Source organism: Gymnoscopelus microlampas, assembly GCF_963454915.1.
Source record: "Gymnoscopelus microlampas genome assembly, chromosome: 8".
NCBI lineage: Eukaryota > Metazoa > Chordata > Actinopteri > Myctophiformes > Myctophidae > Gymnoscopelus > Gymnoscopelus microlampas.
This window is the reverse complement of record NC_139945.1, coordinates 5,582,209-5,609,444: the sequence shown is the minus strand read 5'-3', so window position 1 is coordinate 5,609,444 and position 27,236 is coordinate 5,582,209. Positions and strand designations below refer to the sequence as shown.

Below are 27,236 nucleotides of genomic sequence, written 5' to 3'. Positions count from 1 at the left end.
GGAAAGGCGGTTGAGTTGAGCCCGCAGAGGGAAGCGGTGGGGTGGGGATATATTATAACTCTATGGGTGGGGTGAGGCTGTTACAGTGGAGAGAGAAGGAAAGGAAGTGGAGAGCAAAGCAACAGGAAAAAAAAAAACTTTGTGGAACTTGTGACCAGTGGTGTTTTTACTCAAGTAAAAGTATCAATACTGCGATGTAGAAATACTCTGTTACAAGTCAGAATTTACTTGAGCGAAAGTACAAAAGTATTGGTATCAAAATGTAGGCCTACTTAAAGTACCAAAAAGTGTGAGTAGAGTACTCAATACTCATCATAGAAAATGTCCTATATCACAAGTTTTCAAAAATATATTAAGTGTTTAAAAATCTTTTGAAAATAGCAGATCTACAAGTTCACAAGGCATTGAGATGTCACGTGACACATTGTGACTTGTAGATCGGCTATTTTCAAATGGCCGAAATGCATGTGGGGCTGAAGTGGTTAATGTATGTTTTGTAATATGATCAAAGTCTACAAAGTAACTAGTAACTAAAGTTGTCTAGGACTAATACAATTAGTAGAGTAAAAGTATAATATTTGCCTCTGAGATGTGGTGGAGTAAAAGTAAAAGTATTGAAAATTGTATATACTCAAGTTAAGTTCAAATGCCTCAAAATTGTACTTAAGTACAGTACTTGAGTAAATGTACTTAGTTACTTACTTTACACCACCGCTTGTGACTTTGCGCGCAGAGCGCAGCGCAGAGAGGGGAGTAGCTCCAATCGGAACCTCTCCCTGAGGTTCCACAGCGTAGGGTGCCGGCAGAGTGCGACACCGACGAACGGTGGCCAATGTTGTTGATTCTTACCCTTTTCCGCACATCGTATCCAAAAGGTAAAGGTCATCCCCCCTGCTCTCAGATGTTTAACATTTTAGCGGGCAAGAACATCTAAGCGACGGGTTGAAACAAGCGTTTAAATCGCCTTTTTGGTCAGCCTGTGGCCAGTCAACCCCCGTCCGCATGTGCAGACTGTACTGCTCCCGTTAAGGTTGCAGTGCACGGGGAAAACATGGCACAGGCTGACTAAAAAAGCGATTTAAACGCTTATTTCAACCCGTCGGTTAAATTACCATGACCGCTAAAATGTAAAACATCTGAGAGCAGGGGGGACGACCTTTACTTTTTGGATACGATGTGTCGCACTTTGGAGAGGTTCCAAATGGGACTAAGAGGGGGAGCATGCTGGGAGAAGTAGGCCTACTCTATTTTACCCCATTAAGAGGCCGATTCTACAAAATGTGTTCTAAATCCTAACGGCTTTCTGAAAACACTTATGTTATGGTGCTCAATATTTTTCAATAAGGACCCCCAAAAGGATATGAATTTGGCCGTGGACCCCATCTCAAAATATTGTGTTCAAGGGAAGGGACCCCCGGAAGCAAAGATTTGAGTTAAACATTTTCACTTAGGCCTAAGTATATATTCACACATTTTCAGGATTAATACAAAATAGTAGATCTACAAGCTCATAACGGGACATCAAGTGGCGGGCTGTGAGCTTGTAGATCTGCTATTTTTGAATGGCCAAAGTAGGCCTATATATGTGGCTAAAATCGGCTATGACACAGATGCTTTCCAGGTCTAAATGTTGACCACTTCATCCATTTTCAACATATCTTCATAGTCTAAATTAATCTCATTATGTCAATTTGCTTCATAATTCAATGCTCATTAGCCTAACAGTGGTTCTCAAACAATTTAATTGGAAGGATCCCCATAACTCTGAGTATTACGGTCCATTTGGTTCCATTTGTACATTCTCAGAGTTGAAAACATGTAAAGGGCATTTGGACCCCTGAGGGTGTCTGGACCCCACTTTGAGAAACATGGCCTAGGCCTATATATGATGTAGGCCTACCATGTGTCTCAGAGGAGGGCTGTGGACAGTTTAGATACATGCCTACCAGTGACATCATCAGTAGGCAGGTTTGGACATTTCAAGCAAGATTTCAAACTTTGTATTATTACACACACACACACACACACACACACACACACACACACACACACACACACACACACACACACACACACACACACACACACACACACACACACACACACACACACACACACACACACACACACACACACACACACACACACACACACACACACACACACACACACACACACCTCTGCTACAGGTAAAAGGACTGTATTCAAACTTTATAGAGAAAAAGTACAAAAGTAGGCTATTTGGCATCAACATACATTAAAATACCAAAGTAAAAGTAGCCTACTCAAATGTGTCAACAAGATCTACAGATGTGTGTTTTGAATAGTAATCTAAATCTGCAAAGTAACTTGTAACTAAAGTTTTCAAGTCATTGTAGTGGAGTACAAAGTACAATATTTGCCCGAGATGTAGGCCTAGTGGAGTAGCAGTATTTAAGTGCGGAAACATTGAAATCCTCAAGTAAAGTAAAAAGAAAAAAAAATCAGAATTGCACTTGAGTATAGTACTTGGGTAAATGTACTTTTGGGTAAATGTACTTTGTTACTTTGTCACTGGAGAGGAGGCGAGGTGAGCACGCAGAGGGCTGCTAGGGTTAAAACACCTGGAAGTGGAGCTAAGAAGCACTGTGGAAATACCATGAAAAATTAAGCCATTTCCGTGGAATATTACTATTCATAATGTTCATAACGGGGGTGGTACTTAAAGTCAAACAATTAATTACCCAGATATCATGTTTAATGTCAAATCAAGTTTCAATTCGATCAAGTTTGAAGTGTAAACAATCGATCAGTGGTGGACAGTACATTGACTCAAGTACTGTACTTTTCTACTCCACTACACTTATTTGATACGGCTTTAGTTACTAGTTACTTTGCAGATTTAGATGATCATAAAACACACATTAACCAATTAAGCCCACCTATTTTATACTTCGGCTATTTGAAAATAGCAGATCTAAAAGCTCACATTGCATAATGAGTACTTTTACTTGTGGTATTTTTTTATCCTAAAACCTTTGCACTTGTTACTCAAGTCAGATTGTGAATACAGGCCTTTTACTTACAGAGAATTTACATTGTGGTCTTGCTTTTACTTAAACTTTTTTTTAAATATGAATCAAATGTAAGTTTGTCCAATCTGTATGGTAGGTAGAGTATGTTAATACAAACTTATACAATCGGGGTGGTTGTATTTTGTCTCCCTGCTCTTCTATCGAGACATTTAGATCGTGTCAAAGGTCATGTCTCACCTAGACACAGGATCTGACACAAAGTTTCAATTCATCCCCCGAGCCAGCAATTTACTCAGGGGCTCAATTGTACTTGCGCAGGAAACCGGGTTCAAATCCGAGGTAGAAGAGGAAAGTTACAGTAGTGCAGCTTTAAAGTAAACAAATCTTGAGTGCCTCTTCCACCACTGCAAACGGTTGGAACCTCACAATACATGGAGAAATGGGGCTACACTGAAAGAGGTTGCTTAACAGAAGCATAGAAATCAAGGCTGAAAAATCAGTTACATTTCCTACACCAGGGGTCTTCAACGTTTTCAGGCCAAGGACCCCTAGCTGAGCGAGAGATGAAGCAGGGACCCCCTCTATATTGTATAAAATAGTGTTTCAGATTACATTTTTTTTTGTTTACTAGGTCTGCTCTTTTTTCCCTCTACACCTATACCTCTTTGCCAAAAATAGCAGATCTACAAGATCTTTTAGATCTGCTTTTTTTTGGCTAAAGTTTTTGGCTAAAGTTCTCCTCAGAAAAGGGATGCTATAGGGTTCAAGTGGTCAAGGGAGAAAAAAAAATCATATCACACAAAGATTTGGCGGACCCCCTGTAGTAACTCTGAGGACCCCCTAGGGGTCCCGGACCACCTGTTGAAGACCCCTGCCCTACACAAAACGATCCAAACACTTTTGTTTGATAATCTCCCAGGAGACTCCAATTCCCAGAGTCCCACGGGGAATTATGGCATGGTCATGAGAAATGTGTCAACACTAACATGACTCAACAGTACCGTCGCTGTTGGGTGGAAACCTTGTATGTCCAAAACTGTAACTTTTCCGGAAATGGGAAAAAAAAAGTGTTCCAATGGATAGATTAGTCACAAGCTCTTGTAGATACTTTTGATTGGTTGGCCGTTTATAAAACCCACAGACAAACTCAACCATTAACCCTCACTTTACAAATGGTCAAAAATAGCAGATCTACAAGCTCACACCACGTAGCAATGTGACGCGTTGTGAGCTTGTAGATCTTCTATTTTTTGGCAACTTTTGTGTCACACTGCAGTAAGGAAAGGTAGGGCATTAATTTACAAAAAAGACATAAAAAGTTTAAATAAGGAGATATGAGGTTTCTGACCGACAGCAAACACATCAATTGTTTTCCAGGGCAGTCACATGTCTGCGTCTCCAAATAAATACCATGAACATTAACAGCACACTGTTGTATGAACATACATTCATACATACAGGGAAAGCCAGACTATGAATTACACACAGATGTCTTGATGAATGAACGTAAGCTTAGCTACTTATCTACAAGCTCTTAACACATTGTGGTGTAGATTGACTATTCTATTTTCTAACATTTAAAATAACATTTGTTTTGAAAATGTTTGCCTAACAATGCCATGCACACAATAGGTCCACTAGGTTGAAAGAGGTTAAATTGAACCTTCATTTAGAAAGACGCTAATGTGCATATCCCAATACAATGGTAGAGGGTATATAGCGCCTTTAGCCAAAGCTTTACCATTTGCATTACATTCACACACACACACACACACACAGTTACACACCCCGACAGCAGAGGAAATCATGCAAGACACCAACCTGTTCATCAGGAGCAGTTTGTTGATCAGTGTCTTGCTCAAGGACACGTAAGACACCCGCCGGTGATCGACCAGGAACCTTTTGCACCCCCCCCCCCCCATAACACAAGAATATCATTCAAAATACTACAGTTATTACTGCCACTGCGTCCTTTTATTTTCTCAAATTTAAAAACAGACGTGCAAAACACACAAGTGCAAATCATGAAGAAATGCCATTTTATAAACTAGGCCTAACATTGAAATAAAACGAAAGCAGAAAAATCAAGGCACTAGAATCGGCTAAAATACAATCCCTTTCACACTCATCAAAAATAACACTTTCCTTTTTATAAGCCTCCCACAAGACTCCCAAGTCCCAGAGTCCCAGAAGGAATTATGGCAGTTGTGAAAGGTCTAAAACCAATGTGACAACGGCAGCTACGACTCAAAACCTTTCCCTTGTGTTTTCCTGAGACAGATATTCCACCCCACAAGTAGGCTAGTCACTTTCTACTTGGCAGAATCAAATAACGGCACGCATTTTTGATCGATTCCCTTTTTGAATAAATAGGCTGCCACTGGCTCACGATTCCCTTTTCAAGAAGTACAGCTTACATATTTGTGATTGAATAGAAGGAACAAATCAATTTCCATTTCAAATCAAGGCAGCCGTAACTGCAATTTAAACGAGAGGAACAGGTATATTGAGGTCAGCCAGGCACACTGTGTTCTCATGCCAACTCATTGAACAATTTGTTCTAGATTTGTCAACATAACACGTCCCATCTGTAATTGTAAAATAATTACTGCCTTTGTCGGGTGATGAGAGAGCAGCTTGAAACTTATACTTTAAAAGTGTTTTTAAAATAGCAGATGTAGGAGCTTAAAATGCATTGCACCTGCCATTTCTGCTTTTTTATGAGTTTGTTTTTTTATGACGTACCTCACCCTTCAGGGTTGATTGTGGTTATATGGACTTGACACACGTTTTTTTTCCTTAATAACTTGACAACACAATATAGCGCTTTTCATCTCTGAACTTTGTCTCCAACTTGTAAAGCGTTTGTAGCTGAGGTACAGTAACTGGTTGTTGCCAAAATGTTGCTACCAGAGCCACTAGCCAGTAGTGGTTTCATACTCTTTCATGTCAAGGACACCAAAAGGGACCGCCATACAAGATTTGTGTTGTTAAAAAAAATGTTTTAAAAACATTCCAAATTGTTGAAATCTTTCCCCAGATTATTTGGAAAATAGAACTACAAGCTGAAACTTGTAGGCCTGCTATTTTCAAATAGTCTTATGTGTTTAGGGTTAAAGTGGTTAAACTGATTCTAAAAGGGTCCCTGGGGGGGGTCCCCGGAACCCACTTTGAGAACGACTGCACTCGGCTTTTCACACGGAGGAGTTCTTAGGCCAGGCAGCTTTCATTTTACACACAAGACATTTAAAACGATTCATAATACATCTGTCATTTGGATGAACACGTATTAACATTTCTACAGAAATAAAACTAAACACTAAACCTGGTGTTCATTGATTGGCGATGCGTCAGAGACTGAATCAACAGTTCCTAGTTTCAGCTGATCATGGATTACTGGAAAGAAAACACGGATATTTTCCCTTTTAACTAATTGAACCCTATAGCGTCCTATTCTGGGGCTAGTGTATGGCATTTGCCAAACATTTTCGGAGATATTTGGTGTAGAGGCAACAAGGTAGGGGACTTAGTACAGACCCCTGGGGGACCCCAGTCAACGAAGGGTTTAAGTGGTTAAAGGCAATGCATAATCAACCGTCAATTTGGGATCATTCTCGTGAAGAAAGACCTCCCAGAAAGAGATTTAAAAGAAAAAAAAACTGCCAGGTAATTATAGAGCCCTGCAGTCTTTGTGATTTTCACAGGACCAATTTGCAAAATCTGACAAATTGTCTGGGTGCCTTCCAAGACGGGTAAACAGGCCATTAACTTAACATGCTCCCCTGGAAGGCAACGGAAACTCTGACAAAACCATGGAAGCAGAACAGAAGACATCTACTCTGTGGTATTTTAAAGCAGTACTTCAGCCCCCAAAACGACTCACACCGTGAAGCCTTGAATTCATTGTTTTTGGCACATGAAGAATCCATGAAGGGTCCACGATTAACAACCGCAAAACTATATCAAAAATGATGTATTAAATCCAAAACAATGCTCAGAGTTTAATCCCGGCGTTGGCAGATTATAAACACATCTTTTTTTTCTTTTCTTTAAAAAAATAAATATAGTTTTGCTTTTATTAAGCATGGACCCTTCTTTTCTTCAATTGATCAAATACCCTCTTCTTTTTTGGATTCTTCAGTGAGAAATAAGACAAAAGAATCACACCTTAAGGCTTCATTGGATGAGTAATTGATGTCATTTTGTGGGGGTGGAACTACTCCCTTAAGCCGTCCCCCCTTCTGGCCCTTTCCGTCCGTCTCATTGGCCCCCCGGCACTACAGACGCGTGATGGGCTTGGCGGCCACGGCGATGCTCTCCACGCTGCACTCGTCGCTGCCGCGGCGGATGCGGAAGAAGCCGCTCTCGCCCCAGCCCGTGCCCCAGCTGTTCTTGATGACCCAGTACTTCTGGCCCGTCATGTGGCAGTGGCCGTAGCCCACCAGCAGCACGGCGTGGTTGGTCAGCTCAAACGGGTTGAAGGGGTCGCTCAGGCCCGTGTGGTGGTAGATGCCCTCCTTGTAGTGCATGAAGTCCGGGTACACCTGCGCACAAAAACATCATCGTCCAAGAACTGTTACTTTTCAGGATTCCAATTCAAAAGCATCAAAAGTAGCAGATCTGCGAGCTCCAAACGCGTCGCTTTGCGCTGCGTTTCGAGCTCGCAGATCTGCTAACTTTTGATGCTTTTGTGTGACGATGTGGTATGATCATTTCCTTATTAGGTCTTTAACTCTTGAGAGTGTAAAGTGAAACCAAATGGACCCGTATTTTACACTCTCAGGAGTTAAATTATTGTTAAACATCTGCATTACTTAATTACTTAACGCTCCTATGGTACCAACATCAATACAGCATGGAATTGTGGACAACAAAAAATGTTTTTGGGTCTGAGAGGCTAAATCTCATCAAATGGTGGTCCGTGGCTCAAATGCCGAATAAATAATGGACCTAGATATGAAAAGGGTTGAAAACCACTGAAATAGGGCATTCATTTTTGAAAAAACAACTAGTTAGAATACGCATACAAGAGGTTTCTGCCCGACAGCAACGATATCATCGTCAACTAGAAAATGTGCTGCTCGGAGCACAAGTCTCCGCCAGCAGCAGGATTCTTGGTAAGGAATTTATTCCAAGATTGGAACTTTTTCTGCTAATATCTCCTGACTAAATGTTATCTTGGCTGATGGCACTGATGTCACTTCGAAACATGCAATGCAATGTTTCGAAGTGACTCTCCTATTTATAGGTATGTATTTCGTCATGCGTCTCGCTAGCCAATCAAAGCACACCCTTTCAACATATTGTCACGTGAAGCTTGACCAATGTTAGCTTGGACACACAGCGAAAAACGGAACGAAAACATACTCTCCACCAATAATCATCGAAGGGTGTGCTCTCGTTAGAATGGCATTAACCATCTCAAGTATATTGTTAACTGGTGCCTGCCTCATTTTGGCTTGAATGTTAGGCGCAGAAAGTCGTTACTAAAATATTGTTTAGAGAAGTTGTCAAAAAACACATTTACGTGGAATTGTTATTGTAATTGTAATATATATATATATATGTGTTTTTCTTTACAAATCAAGACAATAGCCTAAATTAATAATCATATAGCCCTCAAAGCTGAAAAAAGGACGTTTTAAAAATGTATATTGTATCAAAAATCGAATCGAATCGTGCCCTTAAAATCAAAAGTCGAATCGAATCGTGGATTAGGCGTATCGTGACACCCCTATTATTGAGAAATAAATCCTGTCAGGCTTTATTTCTCAATAACGACGTGTTCCCAATCCCCATTGATTAACCCTTGCTTATCATCCCTGGTACCACCGACCTCAAAGGCCACAGCCATGGGTCCGTTCTTGACCAGCTCCAGCATCATGGCCGCCTCGCTGCAGCCGCCGTAGAATCCGCCCACGTAGCCGTACTCCGCCGCGTAGTGGCGACCGCAGGTCCGCTGAACGCCGCACGGCGAGTCCTTCCCGATGTACGGGAAGCACTGCTCGTCCACTACGCCAAAGTCCTGGATGTACTTGCCGATCAGGTACGGAAAACCGCCGTCACAACCTGACAAAATAGGGGGATAATAAGAGGGGGATATGACATGCAATACCGTTGGTGTTGGGCAGAAACCTCTTATCTCCATACATTTTTTCTTAACTCTTTAAGACCTGGAACGCATCTGTGTGTCATTTTAAGATTTCTTTGGCTATTCAAAAATAGCAGACCTACAAGCTCATAGCACGGCACCGAGTGCCGTGCTATGAGCTTGTAGATCTGCTATTTTTGAAAAATAGTGAAGATTTGTGCAAATCTTTGATTATATATATTTTTTTTTTAAAGCAAACATTTCTTACTCAAATGTTATTGCTTCTGGGGATTCTACAGATTTCTTCTAAAATCAGTTGAAAACAGTTTTCTGAAACACTTATGTTGCCACTTTTTCATGTCAAGGAGCCCCACAACGATATGTATTTGGCTGCGGACCCCCATCTCAAAATATTTTGTTCCAGGGACCCCCCAGAAGCAAAGATTTGAGTAAAAAAACAATTGCTTTAAAGATATATATTCAAAGATTTGCCCAAAAAAAAAATCACAAAAAAAAAAAAAAAGCAGATCTGCTTTTTTTGAATAGCCAAAGTGTAAAATATGGATAAAGTGGTTACACAGATGCGTCCCCTGGTCTTAAAGGGTTAAATTAACGCCCTACTTGATCATGCTACAGCGTCACACAAAAAAGTATCCCAAAGTAGCAGATCCACAAGCTGGAAACGCAGCCCGAAGAGACGTGTTTTCAGCATGTAGATCTGCTATTTTTGAATTTGAATCGTGAAAAACAGTTTTGGACATAATGAGGTTTCCAACCGACCCAGACGATATACTTTAACAGCATGAACATATTCAATGATTGCCGTGTGTTTAGTAGATGGCCTATTAGAACAGTGGTTCTCAAACTTTTTCGCATCAAGGACCCCCAAATTGACATTTATTAGCCCGTGGACCCCCATTTGAAAAAGATATGCCAAGGACCCCCATAAGAGAAGATTTGTACGGCTCTAGCAGTGATTCTCAACCATTTTAATTTCAAGGACCCCCAGTTTGACATGCATTAGGGCTACGGAACCCCATTTAATGGCATTTCTATCTCTGGGACCCGAATTTATATTGTAAAATCAATGTTAAATTTAACTCTGAGAGTGTACAAATGCGCAATAGCGGTAAAACACGTGAAACGCGCTAATGGCACTCAATGAGTTAAAATAACACTAATTTGATTGGCTGATTGATTGACGTTTTATATTGGCAAAATATGCATATATACATGACCATGCATTACATGTATATGTTAAACGGATAAAACCCAAACAAGCTTGATAGCTTATTTCCATAGTGGTCCTTTGAGTGTAAATGAGTGCGTAAACTGAGTGTCATATGTTTTTATGTTGTTTTGTTGGGGGGGGGGGGTTAGCGGACACATACAAACTTGTCTCCGCTACCACAAGTCCTATCAAAATAGCCGATCTACAAGCTCACAAGACGTCGCCACTGTCGGGTTGTGAGACACAGTTAGCCGAGAGAAAGACATGCTCGACTGAAATCAGACGGATAATAACTTTCATCCACGGATATAAGAGCGTGAACAGATTCAGAGATCGGCGTGTAATTAGTCGGTGTCTGACACACGCCCCACGGGCCAGCCATATGTCATTTCATTGTCAGATACCCACATCTAGCCTTTTCAAAAAAAGGTCACGTTATTGCAGAGCGGTTCAAAATGACAATCAGTTACTGTGCGGTGGTTGGTGGATATGATTTAAAAAACGGCAATCAAAGTGGCCTCAGAACACTTTAGGTTTAGTGCTAATGGGGATGATTACGTAAGGACAGTGGCTCCTGTGTTCTCTAGCAGAGTTGTGACAGTCATGACTCAGAGCCATGGCAGAGACACTCATAACGACACAAGTTTTACATCATCGATGTTCTCAGGAATTCCCCCAGAACCCCACAGAGCTCTCCAAAGTTCAAAACGAATGGCCGAGTCTCTATATTGGTGTCGGATACAAGCAGAGGCGGAAATAGTACTTAAGTAAAAGTATCAATGCTGCAATGTAGAAATACTCTGTTACTTAAAAGTCTGGAATTCAAAAAACTTCAGACTTGAATAATGAACATCTACAAAGTAACTAGTAATTAAAGTTTTCAAATAATTGTAGTGGAGTAAAAGTACAATATTTGCCTCTGAGATGTAGTGGAGTAGAAGTGAAGTACTGAAAAAACTTTACTCCAATAAAGTAAAAAGTACAGTACTTGAGTAAATGTAGTTAGTTACTTTACACCACTGGATACAAGAGTACAATGAGTGCAATGAGGACTCTAGCTGGAGCCCTCATTCAAAGTCATTTAGTCTCAAAAATGGGTAAAAGTGCATTCTACTATGCGGCCACCAAAATGTGGAATGACCTACAGTACTGAAAGACATAACGGATCTGTACTCCCTGCTGGGCCTGTAACAACTTATTACATTATTACATAATCTCTGTAAAGCACTTTTGCACATGTGGTCCTGTAAGTACCGTATAGTTTGATACCAATGACTTTTGAACCCATTAAGACCAGGAAAGCCTATACATTGCGATACCTTTAAAACCGGGAAAGCATCGGTTTCATTTTAGATGTTGCTACTTGCTATGTACATAGTAACAGGAATTTTGTTTAATTTGTTTGAATAAAAAAATAGAAGATTTTCTGAAAACTTAGGTTAGGATTTAGAAGGCGTTTTAAAAAAGCCTCAGGTCTAAATGGGTTGAAGCAGGTACATTGTGGTATTGATACTTTTACTTGAAAAAAAGCAAATCAGAGTACTTCTCTCACCACTGGTTGCCAGTCATCACACAACAAAAGGAAATATTTGCACGCACAATCAAAAAGAAAAGACTTTAATACGCAGCAGCATTAAATGATGGGCGCGTTTGAGGGTCCCGTTGGCCCTCGTCTGGGTTTTCCATGAGTGGTCAGAAATTTTCACCCGGTTTGACCGCAAAATATCATTTTTTGGGAGCGTGCCTACTAGCCTTTGAAGTGAGTTGCTTTGCTCGCATCAAAAACGCCAGCCAGCATCAACACAACAGAGCTCACTTGTTGGATCACAGAGGTGGCTGTTGTGTGTTGTTGAAAGACCCAGACTGCTGCTACTGAACCAGATGACGTCAAACTGTCATACATCTCCATTAAAAGGAGTAGTTAACCAGAGGGAACTACTAGGACTACTAGTAGTTAACCCAAAAAATGACTTATTTTCTATCAATTAAACACCCCATGAAGCCTTGAATTCATGGAGATTCTTTGTTTTTGTCACATTCCTGGGCCAATAATAGACTTAATAGTCTTCTACCGGAGACATTAGCATCTTTCCACCGGTCATCAAATTATTGGCTCAGGAATGCGACAAAAACTACCAAATCTCCCTAAATTTGTCATACGACAAATCATGGAGATGTTATCAGGTAAAAAAATATATTAGGGGTGCAACAGTTAATTGAAATAATCAATTTAAATCTATAAAATGATTTGAATACAAAATGTTCATTTCTTTCTTATTCTTTTTCTGGCGATGCGTTGTGAGCTTGTAGATTGGCTATTATTGCACGGCACCATTGTACACATATACAAGTATAAAATAGGGTTTAAGTGTTTAATCAGACTATTCGAAACTTCGAGTCTAATATAAAAAGAATCGATCAGAATCAATTTGTTGATGTATACAAATAATAATAACTAGAAAAAGTGCTCCTCGGAGCACAACTCTCCGCTGTTGGGAATGTTGGGAATGTTCTATCTGTATAAGTGTCCTATCCGTCCTGTCTGTATAAGTGTCCTATCCGTCCTGTCTATGTAAGTGTCCTATCCGTCCTGTCTGTGTAAGTGTCCTATCCGTCCTGTCTGTGTAAGTGTCCTATCCAATTGTTACATTATCCGCCATTTCTCAACCATTTCGTGATTGTTCCTGTCTTACCTCACTCTTACCAGACTTGTGTTGGGAATGTTGGGAATGTTCTAATTCTTATGTTCTAACTGTCCTATCCATCCTGTCTGTATAAGTGTCCGATCCGTCCTGTCTGTATAAGTGTCCTATCCGTCTGTATAAGTGTCCTATCCGTCTTGTCTGTATAAGTGTCCTATCCGTCCTGTCTATGTAAGTGTCCTATCCCTCCTGTCTGTGTAAGTGTCCTATCCCTCCTGTCTGTATAAGTGTCCTATCCGTCCTGTCTGTATACTGTAAGTGTCCTATCCGTCCTGTCTGTATACTGTAAGTGTCCTATCCGTCTTGTCTGTGTAAGTGTCATATCCCTCCTGTCTATGTAAGTGTCCTATCCGTCCTGTCTGTATAAGTGTCCTATCCGTCCTGTCTGTATAAGTGTCCTATCCGTCCTGTCTGTATAAGTGTCCTATCCGTCCTGTCTGTGTACTATAAGTGTCCTATCCGTCTGTGTAAGTGTCATATCCCACCTGTCTATATAAGTGTCCTATCTGTCCTATTTGCCAATTATGTATCAGCCATGCAGCCATTTCGTGATGGTTCCTGTCTTACCTCACTTTGGCAGTGGCAAAGACACTGCCAAAGTGACGCCATGTATTTATACAATATTTCACCGTATTGTCACGTGTCACGTGAGGCTTGACCAATCAGTGTGTCATATTTAGAAAGTGAAAACAAAACTCTCCTGCGGAGAGTAATAATAACTAGAAAAGTGCTCCTCGGAGCACAAGTCTCCGCCAGCAGACTTGGGATTGTTGGGAATGTTGGGAATGTTCTACTTCTTATGTTCTAATTCTTACAAAAAATATAACATGTTACTGTGTCATAGTAACATGACACAAGTGTCCTATCCGTCTGTATAAGTGTCCTATCCGTCCTGTCTGTATAAGTGTCCTATCCGTCCTGTCTGTATAAGTGTCCTATCCGTCCTGTCTGTATAAGTGTCCTATCCGTCCTGTCTATGTAAGTGTCCTATGTAAGTGTCCTATCTGTCCTGTCTGTGTAAGTGTCCTATCTGTCCTGTCTGTGTAAGTGTCCTATCCAATTGTTACAGTATCCGCCATTTCGTGATTATTCCTGTCTTACCTCACTTTGAAAGAGGCTATGACTCTTTCAAAGTGACACATGTATTTATAGGCCGCTATACGTCACTAGCCAATCAGATCACACTATTTCACCGTATTGTCACGTGTCACGTGAGGCTTGACCAATGATAATAATGATAATAATAATATGCTTCTCAATTATTAAAACAATATTAACTAGAAAATGTGCTCCTTGGAGCACAGGTCTCCGCCAGTACTGTTCCTGATTAATCCTGTCTTACCTCACTTCAAAAGATACAAATGATCTTTTGAAGTGACACACCTATTTATTGGTCTCTATTTCATCATGCGTCTCGCTAGCCAATCAAAGCACACCGTTTCAACATATTGTCACGTGCCACGTGAAGCTTGACCAATGTTCAGGGTCCCCACACATTTTTAGCAATGAATTTCCAAAACTTTTCCAAAACTTTTCCAGAATATTTAGCCCAATTTCCAGGCCTATATAACAATCATTCGGCGCAATAATGTGTCTCTTAACTCCTATGTAGAATGCCCAAAGATAGGCAGTGTAGCAAAAATAAAGTTTGAGACATACATTAGGCTGCCCTCACACAGCCCGTTCGGCGAAAAACTACTTATGTTACATTTTTCATGTAATATTATTCATGTTTATGAAAATGTTTTGTTTTAACAAAATCAATAGCCAAAAACAATGCATAGCCAAATATTTTTCCAGGACCCTTGATAAATTCCAGGACCTTTGATGATGTTTGATCAATTTCAAACCTTTTCCAGTACTGGATTTTTTTTTTTTTAATTTCAAAATATTTCCAGGAATTTCATGACCGTGGGGACCCTGAATGTTAGCTTGGTGGACACACGGAAGGACGAGAACGAAAACATAGTCTCCTGGCGGAGACAATAATTGACAGTTGCACTCCTAGTTAAAGTGCAGTCGGGGGAGTCCACCTGGCCAAGATGTGTGCATGCATTACCTTGAGAATACTCTGAACAGGAGACCACCTGCTGGGGGCTGAGGACGGGGGTCTCGGTGTTGTTGGTCAGAACTCGGATTCGAGCCTCCATCATCCCCATGGTGGCGAAGGAATAGCAACTTCCACACGACCCTGGAACATACACAGCAGGGAGATTTAAAGGGATTGTAGGCAAGTTAAGAGATAAAAAAAAGAAAAAAAACTGTTGTCAAACACCGCCCCTCCAGCAGTTTGTTTCCCCGACCACCAGGGGGTGACGCAGGGGGGGACTGTGGCAATGCGTGCCACTGCCTGCCCCTGCCGGTTCTCTGATTTTTTATTTTTAAATAGGCTCTTTCATGATAAATTGACCACATATATGAAGTTAAACAACTAAATTCTATCCAAACGATTTCTTAAAAGTAAATTCTGTGCCTCAAAAAAGAAGTTTGAGAGCGTTTTAAAACCGAAAGTAAAACGTTCACACGGGCACGGACGCGCACATGCGTGCGACCCGTGCGTTAATTTACGTCCCGGATACATGGATGTCAAAACATAAATAGTAGGGAAAATACGGATTTCAGAAAGAGGACTGTGTTTCAATGCAGGAAAACACCCCAGCATCATTATATAGTGGCTGATAGAGGGGAAAAAATGCAAAATATATACTGTATATATAAATATTTTTTTTAATTTTGGCTTAATGTTGCCTAGAATCCCTTTAAACAACACGGTTCATTTAACTCTGCAACTGTAAATATAAATATTCATTATTAATCATGTAATATTACACACTTTTGTACATTGTGCGCAGACTGCGCACACACAGCAGGGAGGTTTACACCCCCAGGGGGTCCCCTGCAAAATGAGGAACACTTTAACCCCATGTTATACTTTTGGCTATTCAAAAATAGCTGATCTACATAATATACAAGCTCATTTTCGCAATGTGACACCGGCGCTTGTAGATTGGCTATTTTCGAAGACATTTGAAACATCTTGGAAATTGTTAAACAATTTTAACATCACAAATCTTTTCTTATGGGGTTCCGTGGCCAAATTTGGGCGTCCTTGACATGAAAAGCTTGAGATCTATTGCAGGGGTCTTCAACAGGGGGTCCGGGACCCCTAGGGGGTCCTCAGAGTTACTACAGGGGGTCCGCCAAATCTTTGGTGATTTTTACATTAACCACTTCAACCAAGCATCCCTATTCTAAGGAGAACTTTAGCCAAAAATAGCAGATCTACAAGCACACAACGCCTCGCAGGCGAGGCGTTGTGTGCTTGTAGATCTGCTATTTTTGGCTAAAGTGGTTTGATGTAGGGGGAAAAAAAGAGCAGACTAAGTACAGAGTGAAAGGTCAGGTTTACTAAGTATTGTTTAAGAGCATGGTTAAATGTCTGGAAATGCACATTAACATGAATCCAACATGATAGTGCTGTGAAACAAGTCTATGAAATCTATGAAAAAATAAATATTTTATACAATATATAATGGGGGTCCCTGCTTTATCTCGCTCTCAGCCAAGGGGTCCTTGGCCTGAAAACGTTGAAGACCCCTGATCTACTGGGTAGTAACGCATTGTGAGCTTGTAAATGGGCTTTTTTTCTTTCTTTTTTTGCACAACACCATGGCATGACAAAGAAGTAATCAATACAATCATCACTAAGAAAAGAAAATATAGTTCCAGCTCTACTTAACAGTTATGTGCCGGAAGAAAAGATCCCATACATTTTCTGCATGAAGGATTTTATTATCAGCTATAATGGCCTAACAATCCAAGGTAGACTTACTAAGAGCTACGTGGTTGCAAAACCATTCCTAGTAGAAGCCACACATCTGTATGCAATCCATTTAGTTTAATTTGTGATGCCATGGAGAAATACACTAACCACAATCCTAAAGTCCTCATTTAGCCCATTGAGACCTGAAGCCGATTCTACCGAGTCTCCTAAATCCCAACAGTTTTCTGAAAAACGTATGTTTCTATATCAGTGATGCTCAATCTTTTTCATGTCAAGGACCCCCAAAATGATATGAATTTGGCCGCGGACCCCCATCAAAATATTTTGTTCCAGACCCCCCCAGAAGTAAAGATTTGAGTTAAGATGTTCACTTTAAAAATATATATATTCAAAGATTTGCACACATTTTCAAGATTTTTCAAAAATAGCAGCTCTACAAGCTCGTAATATCTGTTTTTTTTTAATAGCCCAAAGTGTAAAAGAATGCTTTTTAGCTCAAATCTAAAGATGACACAGTTCCAGGTCTTAATGGGTTAATAATCCATATCCTATGAATTATGCAGACGTTACATGCAGGAATAGGCTCTATGCACAGCAGCCGTGTTGGAAATAAATTGGGCCTCTTCTTACTTCCTTCACAGGTGTTACCAATGATTCTAATGACGGCTCTGTTCCATTCAGTGTAGCACAGTGGTTCTCAAATGTTTTAATTTCAAGGCCCCCATAACTCTGAGTGCACAAATGGAACCAAATGGACCCGTTTGTACACTCTCAGAGTTACACAGCCGTAAGGGGCCATTTGGAAGAGGCCCAATTTCTTTCCAATATGTCTGCTGTGAGTGGGAATGGTGAAACAAAAACATATGATGGACTGACGCTTCCCCACATCATTGGAGCGCTGAAAAATGACTTGTAGGAGCGCTCGGTGGCACAGTGGTAAAGTGCCTGACCCACCATCACAGAGGTCGTGGGTTGGAATCCACCGTGGTGCATCCTGCTTTGTCGAGCGTCTAAACCAGTGGTTCTCAAACTTTTTCATGTCAAGGACCCCCAAAAAGATATGTATTTGGCCGCTTGTAGATCTGCTATTTTGAATAGCCAAAGTATAAATGGTAAAAAATTATTGTGATACTATAAAGAAAAAGTAAACCTACAAGCTCGAGCTTGTAGATCAGTTTGGGGGTCCTTGACACGAAAAAAGTTTGAGAACCACTGCTATACAAATGACGTTAACCATTATATCATTAATAAGTAAACGGTCACCTTGGTTACGGACAGGGCTGAGGTAGTTGACACCGGCCACGTCTTTCCAGTCCCAGCGCTCGGGGAGCGCCGCCGCCATCTTCTTGAGATGAGCCGTCACAGGGGCGGGGCCGACGCGTCTGGACGCCATCATGGGGACAAACAAACACAGTTAAGTTACTGAAAGCAGACGTTGTCACTTAGGTCTGTCATGATTATGACATTTTACTTGACGATTAATTGTCGCTCAGATAATTGCAATTAACCCATTAACACATTGGGTGCCAAAACCGTATATATACTTCTTTTCAAAAACTGACGTCGAGTGCCAAAACCGTATATATACGTTTTTTGAAAAAAATATGGGGGGAAAAAAAATCTATTTTTTTTATTTTCCTTCACAGCACCAGGAGATATGATTTTTCGAAGATTTAGACTTTAATCCACTTCCTGGTTAACTTATGACTTCAAAAGCCTGTATCTCTGTTCCTGTGTACTTTTTTTTTTACAATGTATTTTTGACTATTTTCAACTGGCTGCAACTATGGAACGGATTACCGAATGTTTTTAATTTTTTTCCCCCCTATTGCACGAGACCTCTATGTTTAAAAAATATTTTTAAAAAAATTGTTCACGATTTTTCAAAAATAGCAGATCTACAAGCTCATAGCGCAGCACTCGGTGCCGCGCTATGAGCTTGTATATCTGCTATTTTTTTCAAGATTTCTTTGGATATTCTAAAATAGCAGATCTACAAGCTTGTAGATCTGCTATTTTTGAAAAATCGTGAAAATGTGTGCAAATCTTTGAATATGTATTAGAGATGCGCGGATGGCCTCTCACGTCACCCGAATCCGCATGTACAAATTTATTATCCGCCCGTTATCCAACCGCAATAATTATATTATCCAATTTAAATATCCGCATCCGCACCAACCGTTTTTCCCGTATGTCAAGATATTATTATTTTCTGGTATTCCCCATTAGTTTTAGTATTAGTTGTGCGATGCGATCACAAAATGCATTGATTTAGTCTATGGAATGTCGGTGCGTCTTTTTTCTTTTTTTTAAACCGGTGCTGCGCTGAACATACAGAGCGCACTGCTCTGCTGCGATGAACAGACAGACTCTGTGCGGCATCCAACATACAGGCATCCAGCATACATGCGGCATCCAACATACAGAGCGCACTGCTCTGCTGTCAGCGCAGCACCGGTTTAAAAAAAGAAAAAAGACGCACGTCGCACGGACATTTCATAGGCTAAATCAATGCATTTTGTGATCGCATCGCACAGATGCTGCTCAGTGCTCTACACACTCACACAGACACAAGCACGCAGAGATTTAGCTATTTTATGGATAGATATATTAGATGTCATTAATTTATTTACCGCAATATTTCACCCGTGGTTTATCCGATATTAATTCATAATTATATTTGATTGACCCGAATCCACCCTAAACCGCGGTTAACTGCGGCAACCGCGGCTAAAACCGTGATCCGCGCATCTCTAATATGTATAAATGTTTTAAAGCATTTTTAACTCCGATCTGTGCTTCTGGGGGTCCCTGGAACAACACATTTTGAGATGGGGGTCCGCGGCCAAATACATATCATTTTGGGGGTCCTTGATATGGAAAAGTTGGAGCATCACTGATATAGCAACACACTGTTAGGATTTAGAAAACATTTTTAGATATGTATTTGGCCGCGAACCCCCATCTCAAAATGTTTTATTCCAGGGACCCTCAGAAGCAAAGATTTGAGTTACAAACGTTGGCTTTACAAAATACATATAAAGATTTCCACACACAAAAAAATAAGATTTTTCAAAAATAGCAGATTTACAAGCTCATGTGCCGCGCTATGAGCTTGTATATCTGCTATTTTTGAATAGCCAAAGAAATCTAAAATGACACAGATAAGTTCCTGGATTGAATGCTTGTGTTTTTTGGCACAGGAAGGTGTTCATATGGATTAAAGCTAAATTAAATCTCACCACTGAAAATGTCCCAATGTGCTTTTTGTGAAACAGTGTGAAAGGATCACACACACACACACACACACACACACACACACACACACACACACACACACACACACACACACACACACACACACACACACACACACACACACACACACACACACACACACACACACACACACACGTAACATTAGGATGCTTTAGTAATATTGTTCCTGCTGTTCCACCTACTTACGACCATTCAGGCTTTAAAGGAGGAGTTCACCCAAAACATGACTTATTTTCTATCAATTGCACACCGTATGAAGCCTTGAATCCATGGATTTATTTTTGTTTTTGTCGCATTCCTAAGCTAATAATTTGATTCCCGTCTCCTACCGGCTAATGTATCCGGTAGGAGACACAAAGTAGATTATTTGTGTCTCCTACCGGAAATACACACGGTCATCAAATTATTGTCTTAGGAATGCCACAAAAAACTAAAATAAATCCATGAATTCAAGGCTTCATGGGGTGTGTAATTGATAGAAAATAAGTCATTTTTTGGGTGAACTCTTCCTTTAACCTTTGCTTTTATATGAACTATCCGAGACGATGAAGATATTATGGAAGATGCTTCTGAACATATTGCTAGTTTGAACACTTCAAATGCTCTAATCTTAAAATAACCGAAAATAGCCTTTCTACAAGCTCTGAGAGCTTGTAGAAAGGCTATTTTTCGCTGCGCAACATGCTTCCATAGAAGACATGCTGGCTTCCATGGAATCCAAAGGACTGAAATCAGTCTTTGGCGACTGAGAGCTTTATTCCAGGTTGTTCACCTGGGGATGTGAGAGGCTGGACCTCCGGCTCTGTAGGTCAGCTCCTCCAGGCTGTACTGCTCGTGCTCTGGGTACGCCATGGCCTTCCACGAGCTCTGGACGGAGTTGATGGCATGGATGAAGTCCAGGTTGTGTTTGTAAGGCCTCTGGAGAAACCTGGAGGAAAAGGGAACAAAATGACATCACTATGTTGTTGTTGTACATAACATCTAAATCAGGGGTCTTCAACAGGGGGTCCGGGACCCCTAGGGGGTCCCCAGAGCTACTATAGGGGGTCCGCCAAATCTTTGTGTGATAGGATTTAGTTTTTTTTTACATTAACCACTTGAACCCTAGAATTCCTTTTCTGAGGAGAACATTAGCCGAAAATAGCAGATCTACAAGCTCTCAACGCCTGAGAGCTTGTAGATCTGCTATTTTTGGCAAAGAGGCTATAGGTGTAGAGGGAAAAAAGAGCAGACTAAGTAAGAAAAAAACTTGAATCTGAAACACAATTTTATACAATATAGAGTAGGGGGTCCCTGCTTCATCTCTCTCTCAGCTAGGGGGTCCTTGGCCTGAAAACGTTGACGACCCCTGGTCTAAATCAAGAGCCACCAAAACAGACCTGATACCTGGGTCTGAACCAGAGACAACCATTGTACTCTTCAATATCTCCTAACTGAGCATTATGCAGCAGTACAGGGGCTGTGTAGGGCTGCAGCGATCCATTATTTTATGCATCAAATAATCAATAGGTATTTTTAATAATTGTAAAAAATATATATATATTGTTGCTGGCAGAAACCAGCCAACTCCATTTTGACGCCTTTAATTTTTTTTCATAAATCAGTGCTATTGAACACCCTTTATGTTGGTAAAACAAATATTGAACCAATGAAAAGTATAAAAAAGCGCTTCTCTGACAAAACCAGCTAACTCCATTGGATCCTCAAACTTTCTGCTAAACTTTCTTTATAAATAGAGTTTGAAACCCAGTAAATCGGTGTGAGATGCCACTCACCTGCGCGCCTCCTTGCGGTGCAGCAGGGCTTTGGGATCGGTTCGAGCGGGTGTCGGCTGCACCCTCTTGGCCACGAAGCAGGCCCAGTTGTTTCCCAGGACGTCATGGACCCACCCTGGCATGGTCTGGTCACAGTAGCTGGTCACGTCCGAGCCGTCGTCCGAGTACTACAGGACAACACACACACACACACACACACACATGGGGAGGCACAATACTATATTAACCCATTAACCCATTAAGACCTGGAACTGTGTCATTTTTATATTTGAGCTAAAAAGCATTATTTTACACTGTGGGCTATTCAAAAATAGCAGATCTACAAGCTCGTAGCGCGGCACCGAGTGCCGCGCTACGAGCTTGTAGATCCGCTATTTTTGAAAAAGCGTGAAAATGTGTGCAAATCTTTGAATATGTATGTTTTTAAAGCGAACATTTTTAACTCAAATCTTTGCTTCTGGGGGGTCCCTGGCACAAAATGTTTTGATGGGGGTCCGCGGCCAAATAGATATAATTTTGGGGGTCCTTGACATGAAAAAGATTGAGCACCACTACGTTTTTCAGAAAACTGTTGAGATTTAGGAGACATGTAGAATCGGCTTCAGGTCTCAATGGGTTGAAGCCGGGAAAGCATCTTTCACTTTAGAAATGAACACTGGAGTAATAGGAGACACATCAGTGTCTGTGCCTACAGCGTGCTTATGAGTAAGAGAACACATTTTGTATAGAATATGAATGTCACTCGAGACGTCTAAGAACACAATGTGGAAGTAGAGACAGAAGCAGTGGGCTGTGGAAGACTCTTCCAGCCCTGACTAGTGATGACTCAGTCAGTCTCAACTGTGGAAGTTGAGACTGAATCATCCAGCTGTTTGTTTGGACTCGACTGAACTTGGCGCTTCCTCTTGCAGAGCAAGAGTCATGTGAGTCGAAGTGGAAAAAAACCCGAAAGAAAGCAAACACGAGGAACAAAGCCCTGAATGTAACAAGACAACCGCAAGAAAGGCATCGCACGGAGTGAACAGATGGAGGCCAGAAATGGCGTCCATCTGTTCTATCCATACAACTTCATTCTATGACCCATCATCCAAACTCAAGGGCCATCCACAATGATAACTATAGTAGAGCCTGACTTCTGTGTCGTTTTGGCCGACATATCAGTCATTATTACTTTTATGATCACATCTTTTTACAGCATTATTTTATGCAGCCAACTCAGTGGCATTGTGGTTAAAGAAGTAGTTCACCCAAAAAAAGTACTTAGTTTCTATCAATTACACACCCCATGAAGCATTGAATTCATTCCTAAGCCAATAATTTGATGACTGGCAGAAAGATGCTAATGTATCCGGTAGAACAGTGGTTCTCAAACTTTTTCATGTCAAGGACCCCCAAAATGATGTGTATTTGGCCGCGGACCCCCATCTCAAATATTTAGTTCCAGTGACCCCCAGAAGCAAAGATTTGAGCAACAAATGTTCGCTTAAAAATATATATATATTCAAAGGTTTGCAAAAAATGTCACGATTTTTCAAAAATAGCAGATCTACAAGCTCATAGAGCGGCACTCGGTGCCGCGCTATGAGCTTGTATATCTGCTATTTTTGAATAGCCAAAGTATAAAAGGTCATAATTATTGTGATGCTACATTAACACATTTTGCTGGGTACCCCCTGGAATCCCCTCAAGTACCCCTGGGGGTCCCCGGACCCCTCTTTGAGAACCAACGCGGTAGGAGACTCAATGATAGTTTCCTACCGGAGAGACTGCCGGTCATCAAGTTATTGGCTTAGGAATCCAACAAAAACAAAAAAATCTCCATTCGTTCAATTCTTTATGGGGTGAGTAATTGATAGAAAATAAATAATTGTTTGGGTGAACTACTCCTTTAAGAGTGTCCGCCCTGAGATTGAGCGGTTGGCGTTCGATTCCCCACCTATAAGACTATAAAAATGGGACTCACCCCTGCTTGGACTGGGGGTAAGACCCTGTGTCATGTCCAGGGGGATGGACTTGTACATCAAGCCGCCTCATGCTACAGAAAAAGGATATGCCCTATGGGCCTAGGGGTCACGGACCCCCTGTTGAAGACCCCGGCCCTAGATCATCATGTTTTCTATCTAGTAGTCATATTCATGTCATGTCCCTTCTTACTGACTGCTGTGTCACTTATTACAGTACTGTAGCGCGGTGGTTCTCATAGCAGGGTACGGGGACCCCTAAAAGTCCTTGAGGGGGTTCAAGGGGGTCCCCACTAAAATGTATACATTAATAATATAGCATCAGAATCAGTTTAACCACTTTAACCCTATGTTGTACTTCAAGCACACGATGCACCACACTGTGAGCTTGTAGATCGGGTGATTTGAAAGATTTTTTAAAAAATCTTGAAAAGTCTGGAATAATTATGATTTTGTTTTACAACTTAAATATGCTCTTAAGGAGGTCACTTGGCACAAGATATTTACAGATGGGGGTCCACGACCAAATACAAATCAATTTGAGGGTCCTTGACATGAAAATGCTTAAGAACAACTGGCTGTACATTATTTATGCTGACTCTATTTTCTATCATCCTATTGGTATAAAACTATAGGTTACTTACGTAACCCCGGTTTTATAAATTGCGAACGAGCTGTTCACATATGGGATCAGCGCCCCCTGGCGATGATATACAGAAGCTTCACATTAACTCCCTCGGGCCAATCCTCATTGGCCCGGTGGGCCGTCAGTCGCTTTCCGGAAAACCCTCCCCCGAGGGTATAAAGGACCCGGAAAGCGGAAGTTACGTTCTCTTTCACACCAGCTTCCTTCTGCCGAGCAAAAAGAAGGGTGTTTTTGTGAACAGCTCGTTCGCAATTTATAAAACCGGGGTTACGTAAGTAACCTATAGTTTTATTACATTGCTCTCTCACTGTTCACATATGGGAGACATAAACCCCCTGAATGTAACCGCAAATCACGATACCCACAACCTGAACCAGGGCCCCGCCCCCCCAGGGGCGGGGCCCACGGCATCCAGGTGCCAACAGACCCCCCGGGTCTGAGGCAGAGACCAATACATTTAGTGGGGCCCTGACAGACCGTAGTCTGCCTTATAAACTAAAAACCAGGCACAGCCTGTCTAGTTAGCGGGGGGCCCTGACAGACCGAAGTCCGCCTTATTAATCTAAGGCCCAACCTTCGGCCATCAACACTAAAGTAAGGGGCATGAACAGATTGTAAGACCGTTCTAAGCACCTAACCACCTTCAGGTGGAAGCCACGCCCAGAACCGTGTGCGCCATAGAAGACGACGCCACGTTCAGGCTGTAGAAAACAGCGAAAGTCGAAGGAGACGACCAACTCGCTGCCGTGCAGATGTCCTGAATAGACACTCCTTTGAGGAGGGCCCAGGACGTCGATACACTTCTAGTAGAGTGCGCCCTCAGACCCTCAGGCACTGGGGCCCCCCTACTAGCGTACGCCAGGCGGATGGCCTCCACAATCCAACGGGAAATTGTGGACTTAGTCACCGCCAGTCCCCCAGGCCCAGGGCCCAGGGAGACGAAGAGCTGGCTGGGGCGGGTCAGGGCCGCAGTCCTCTGGACATACAGCCGCAGGGCTCTTACTGGACAGAGACAGTGTAGCCTCCTATCCTCATCTGAGGCAAAAGGAGGCGGATGAAAAGCCACCAACTCAGTTGGCATAACCACCGCCAGGTGGTTTTTTGGAACGAAAATCGGGTTAGGTTTGAGGACAACCCTGCTGCCATCACCAGCGAACCTCATGCACTCCGGAGCCACCGAAAGAGCATGCATATCGCTCACCCGTTTCGCTGTTGTCAGCGCAACCAGGAGCACCGTCTTGAACGTGAGGAACTTTAGTTCCACCGTCTCCAATGGCTCAAAAGGAGGACGAGAGAGTGAGTCGAGCACCAGGACCAAGTCCCACGTGGGAAACAAGGATCGTGAGACAGGATGTTCACGCAACGCGCCCTTCATGAACTGGCACACCAGGGGCTGTTGCCCCACGGTTTTCTTACCAAAACCAACATGGTTGGCCGAGATGGCCGCCAAGTACACTTTGATCGTCGAGAAGGCATTCCCGAGATCCAATCTATCCTGTAGGAAAGTCAAGACGTCAGCGACCGAGGCCTGGAACGGGACCACGACCGGGGACCTTCCCAGACACCACTCCTCGAACACACTCCACTTTGCCCCATAGACGGTTCTAGTGGAGAGTGCCCTAGCGGCCTGAATAGTGGCCACCACCCTAGGTGGCAGCCCTGTCGCAGTCAGATTGTCCCTCTCACAGGCCAGACCCAAAGGTCTAGGTCTGCAGGCCTGTGATGATGAATCTCGCCCCCGGCCTGCTGCAGCAGGTCCTCTCGCAGCGGGAGGGGCCAAGGCCGCTCGTATAGCAGGGGAGCTATCTCCGACCTCCAAGTGCCCCCTGCCGGAGCCACCAGCAACACCGTCAGGCCTCGGAGCCTGACCCGTTCCAGAGTGGGATGGATCAGCTCCAGTGGAGGGAACGCATAAAGCAGCCCCCCTGGCCATTCGTGCGCCAGGGCGTCCAGGCCCAGCGGGGCCTGACCGCTCATTGAGAAGAACAGTGAGCACTTCGCGTTCTCCCCTGATGCAAAAAGGTCTACCTGAGGCCGTCCAAATCTGATCCAGATTTGGTCCGCCACCGCGGGGTGCAGTGACCAGTCCGAGTAGCGAACCTTGCCCCTGGACAGAAGATCGGCACCCCTGTTCAGAAGTCCAGGTACATGAGAGGCGCTGATTGATTTCAGGTGCGTGTCGCACCACAGTATCAGCCTCCGTGCCAGACCGTCCAAAGTAGGAGACCTCAAGCCTCCCTGCTTGTTGATGTAGGCCATGGTCGTGGTATTGTCCGTCCTGATCAGAACGTGACAACCCCCGATGTGGGGCCTGAAGTGTTTCACTGCCAGAAAAACTGCCATCAACTCCAAGAAGTTGATGTGGGCGGTCCTCGTATTGCGGTCCCACAAACCCCTGGCCGTCCGGCCTTCGCAAGTTGCGCCCCAGCCGGTCAAGCTGGCATCTGTGGTGATCATCTTTCTCGAGATGACCCTCCCCACCGGGACGCCCTCCGATAGAAAGGAAGGTACTTTCCATTGTTGGAGGGATCGCATGCATTCCGCGGACACCGTCGTGCGGCGAGAGCCCTGAGTGGCTGGGATCCGGAGTGAGCCCATCCACCTCTGAAAAGGTCTCATGTGTAGCCTGCCGAGGCGCACTAGAGAGATGGCCGAGGCCATAAGCCCTGCCGCCCTCATGCAGACCCTGTACTGGACCCTGTGTCCCAGTTGAAACATGGCCAGACACCTCAGGAAGGAGGCTATCCTCTCCT

General features: G+C 42.6%; 1 protein-coding gene across 1 annotated transcript in view; it reads right to left on the bottom strand.

Moving 5' to 3' along the window:
• Nucleotides 1-4,972: 4,972 nt before the first annotated feature.
• ctsc (cathepsin C) overlaps nt 4,973-27,236 on the bottom strand; it is a 30,038-nt gene continuing 7,774 nt past the window's right edge. The window contains exons 3-8 of the mRNA XM_084064131.1: nt 21,877-22,043; nt 20,874-21,029; nt 18,086-18,204; nt 15,098-15,229; nt 8,851-9,083; nt 4,973-7,558 (exon numbers count right to left, since the gene is read on the bottom strand). Coding sequence (XP_083920257.1) covers nt 7,292-7,558; nt 8,851-9,083; nt 15,098-15,229; nt 18,086-18,204; nt 20,874-21,029; nt 21,877-22,043 — 1,074 coding nt within the window. The 3' untranslated portion in view covers nt 4,973-7,291. The remainder of the gene's footprint in view (nt 7,559-8,850; nt 9,084-15,097; nt 15,230-18,085; nt 18,205-20,873; nt 21,030-21,876; nt 22,044-27,236) is intronic.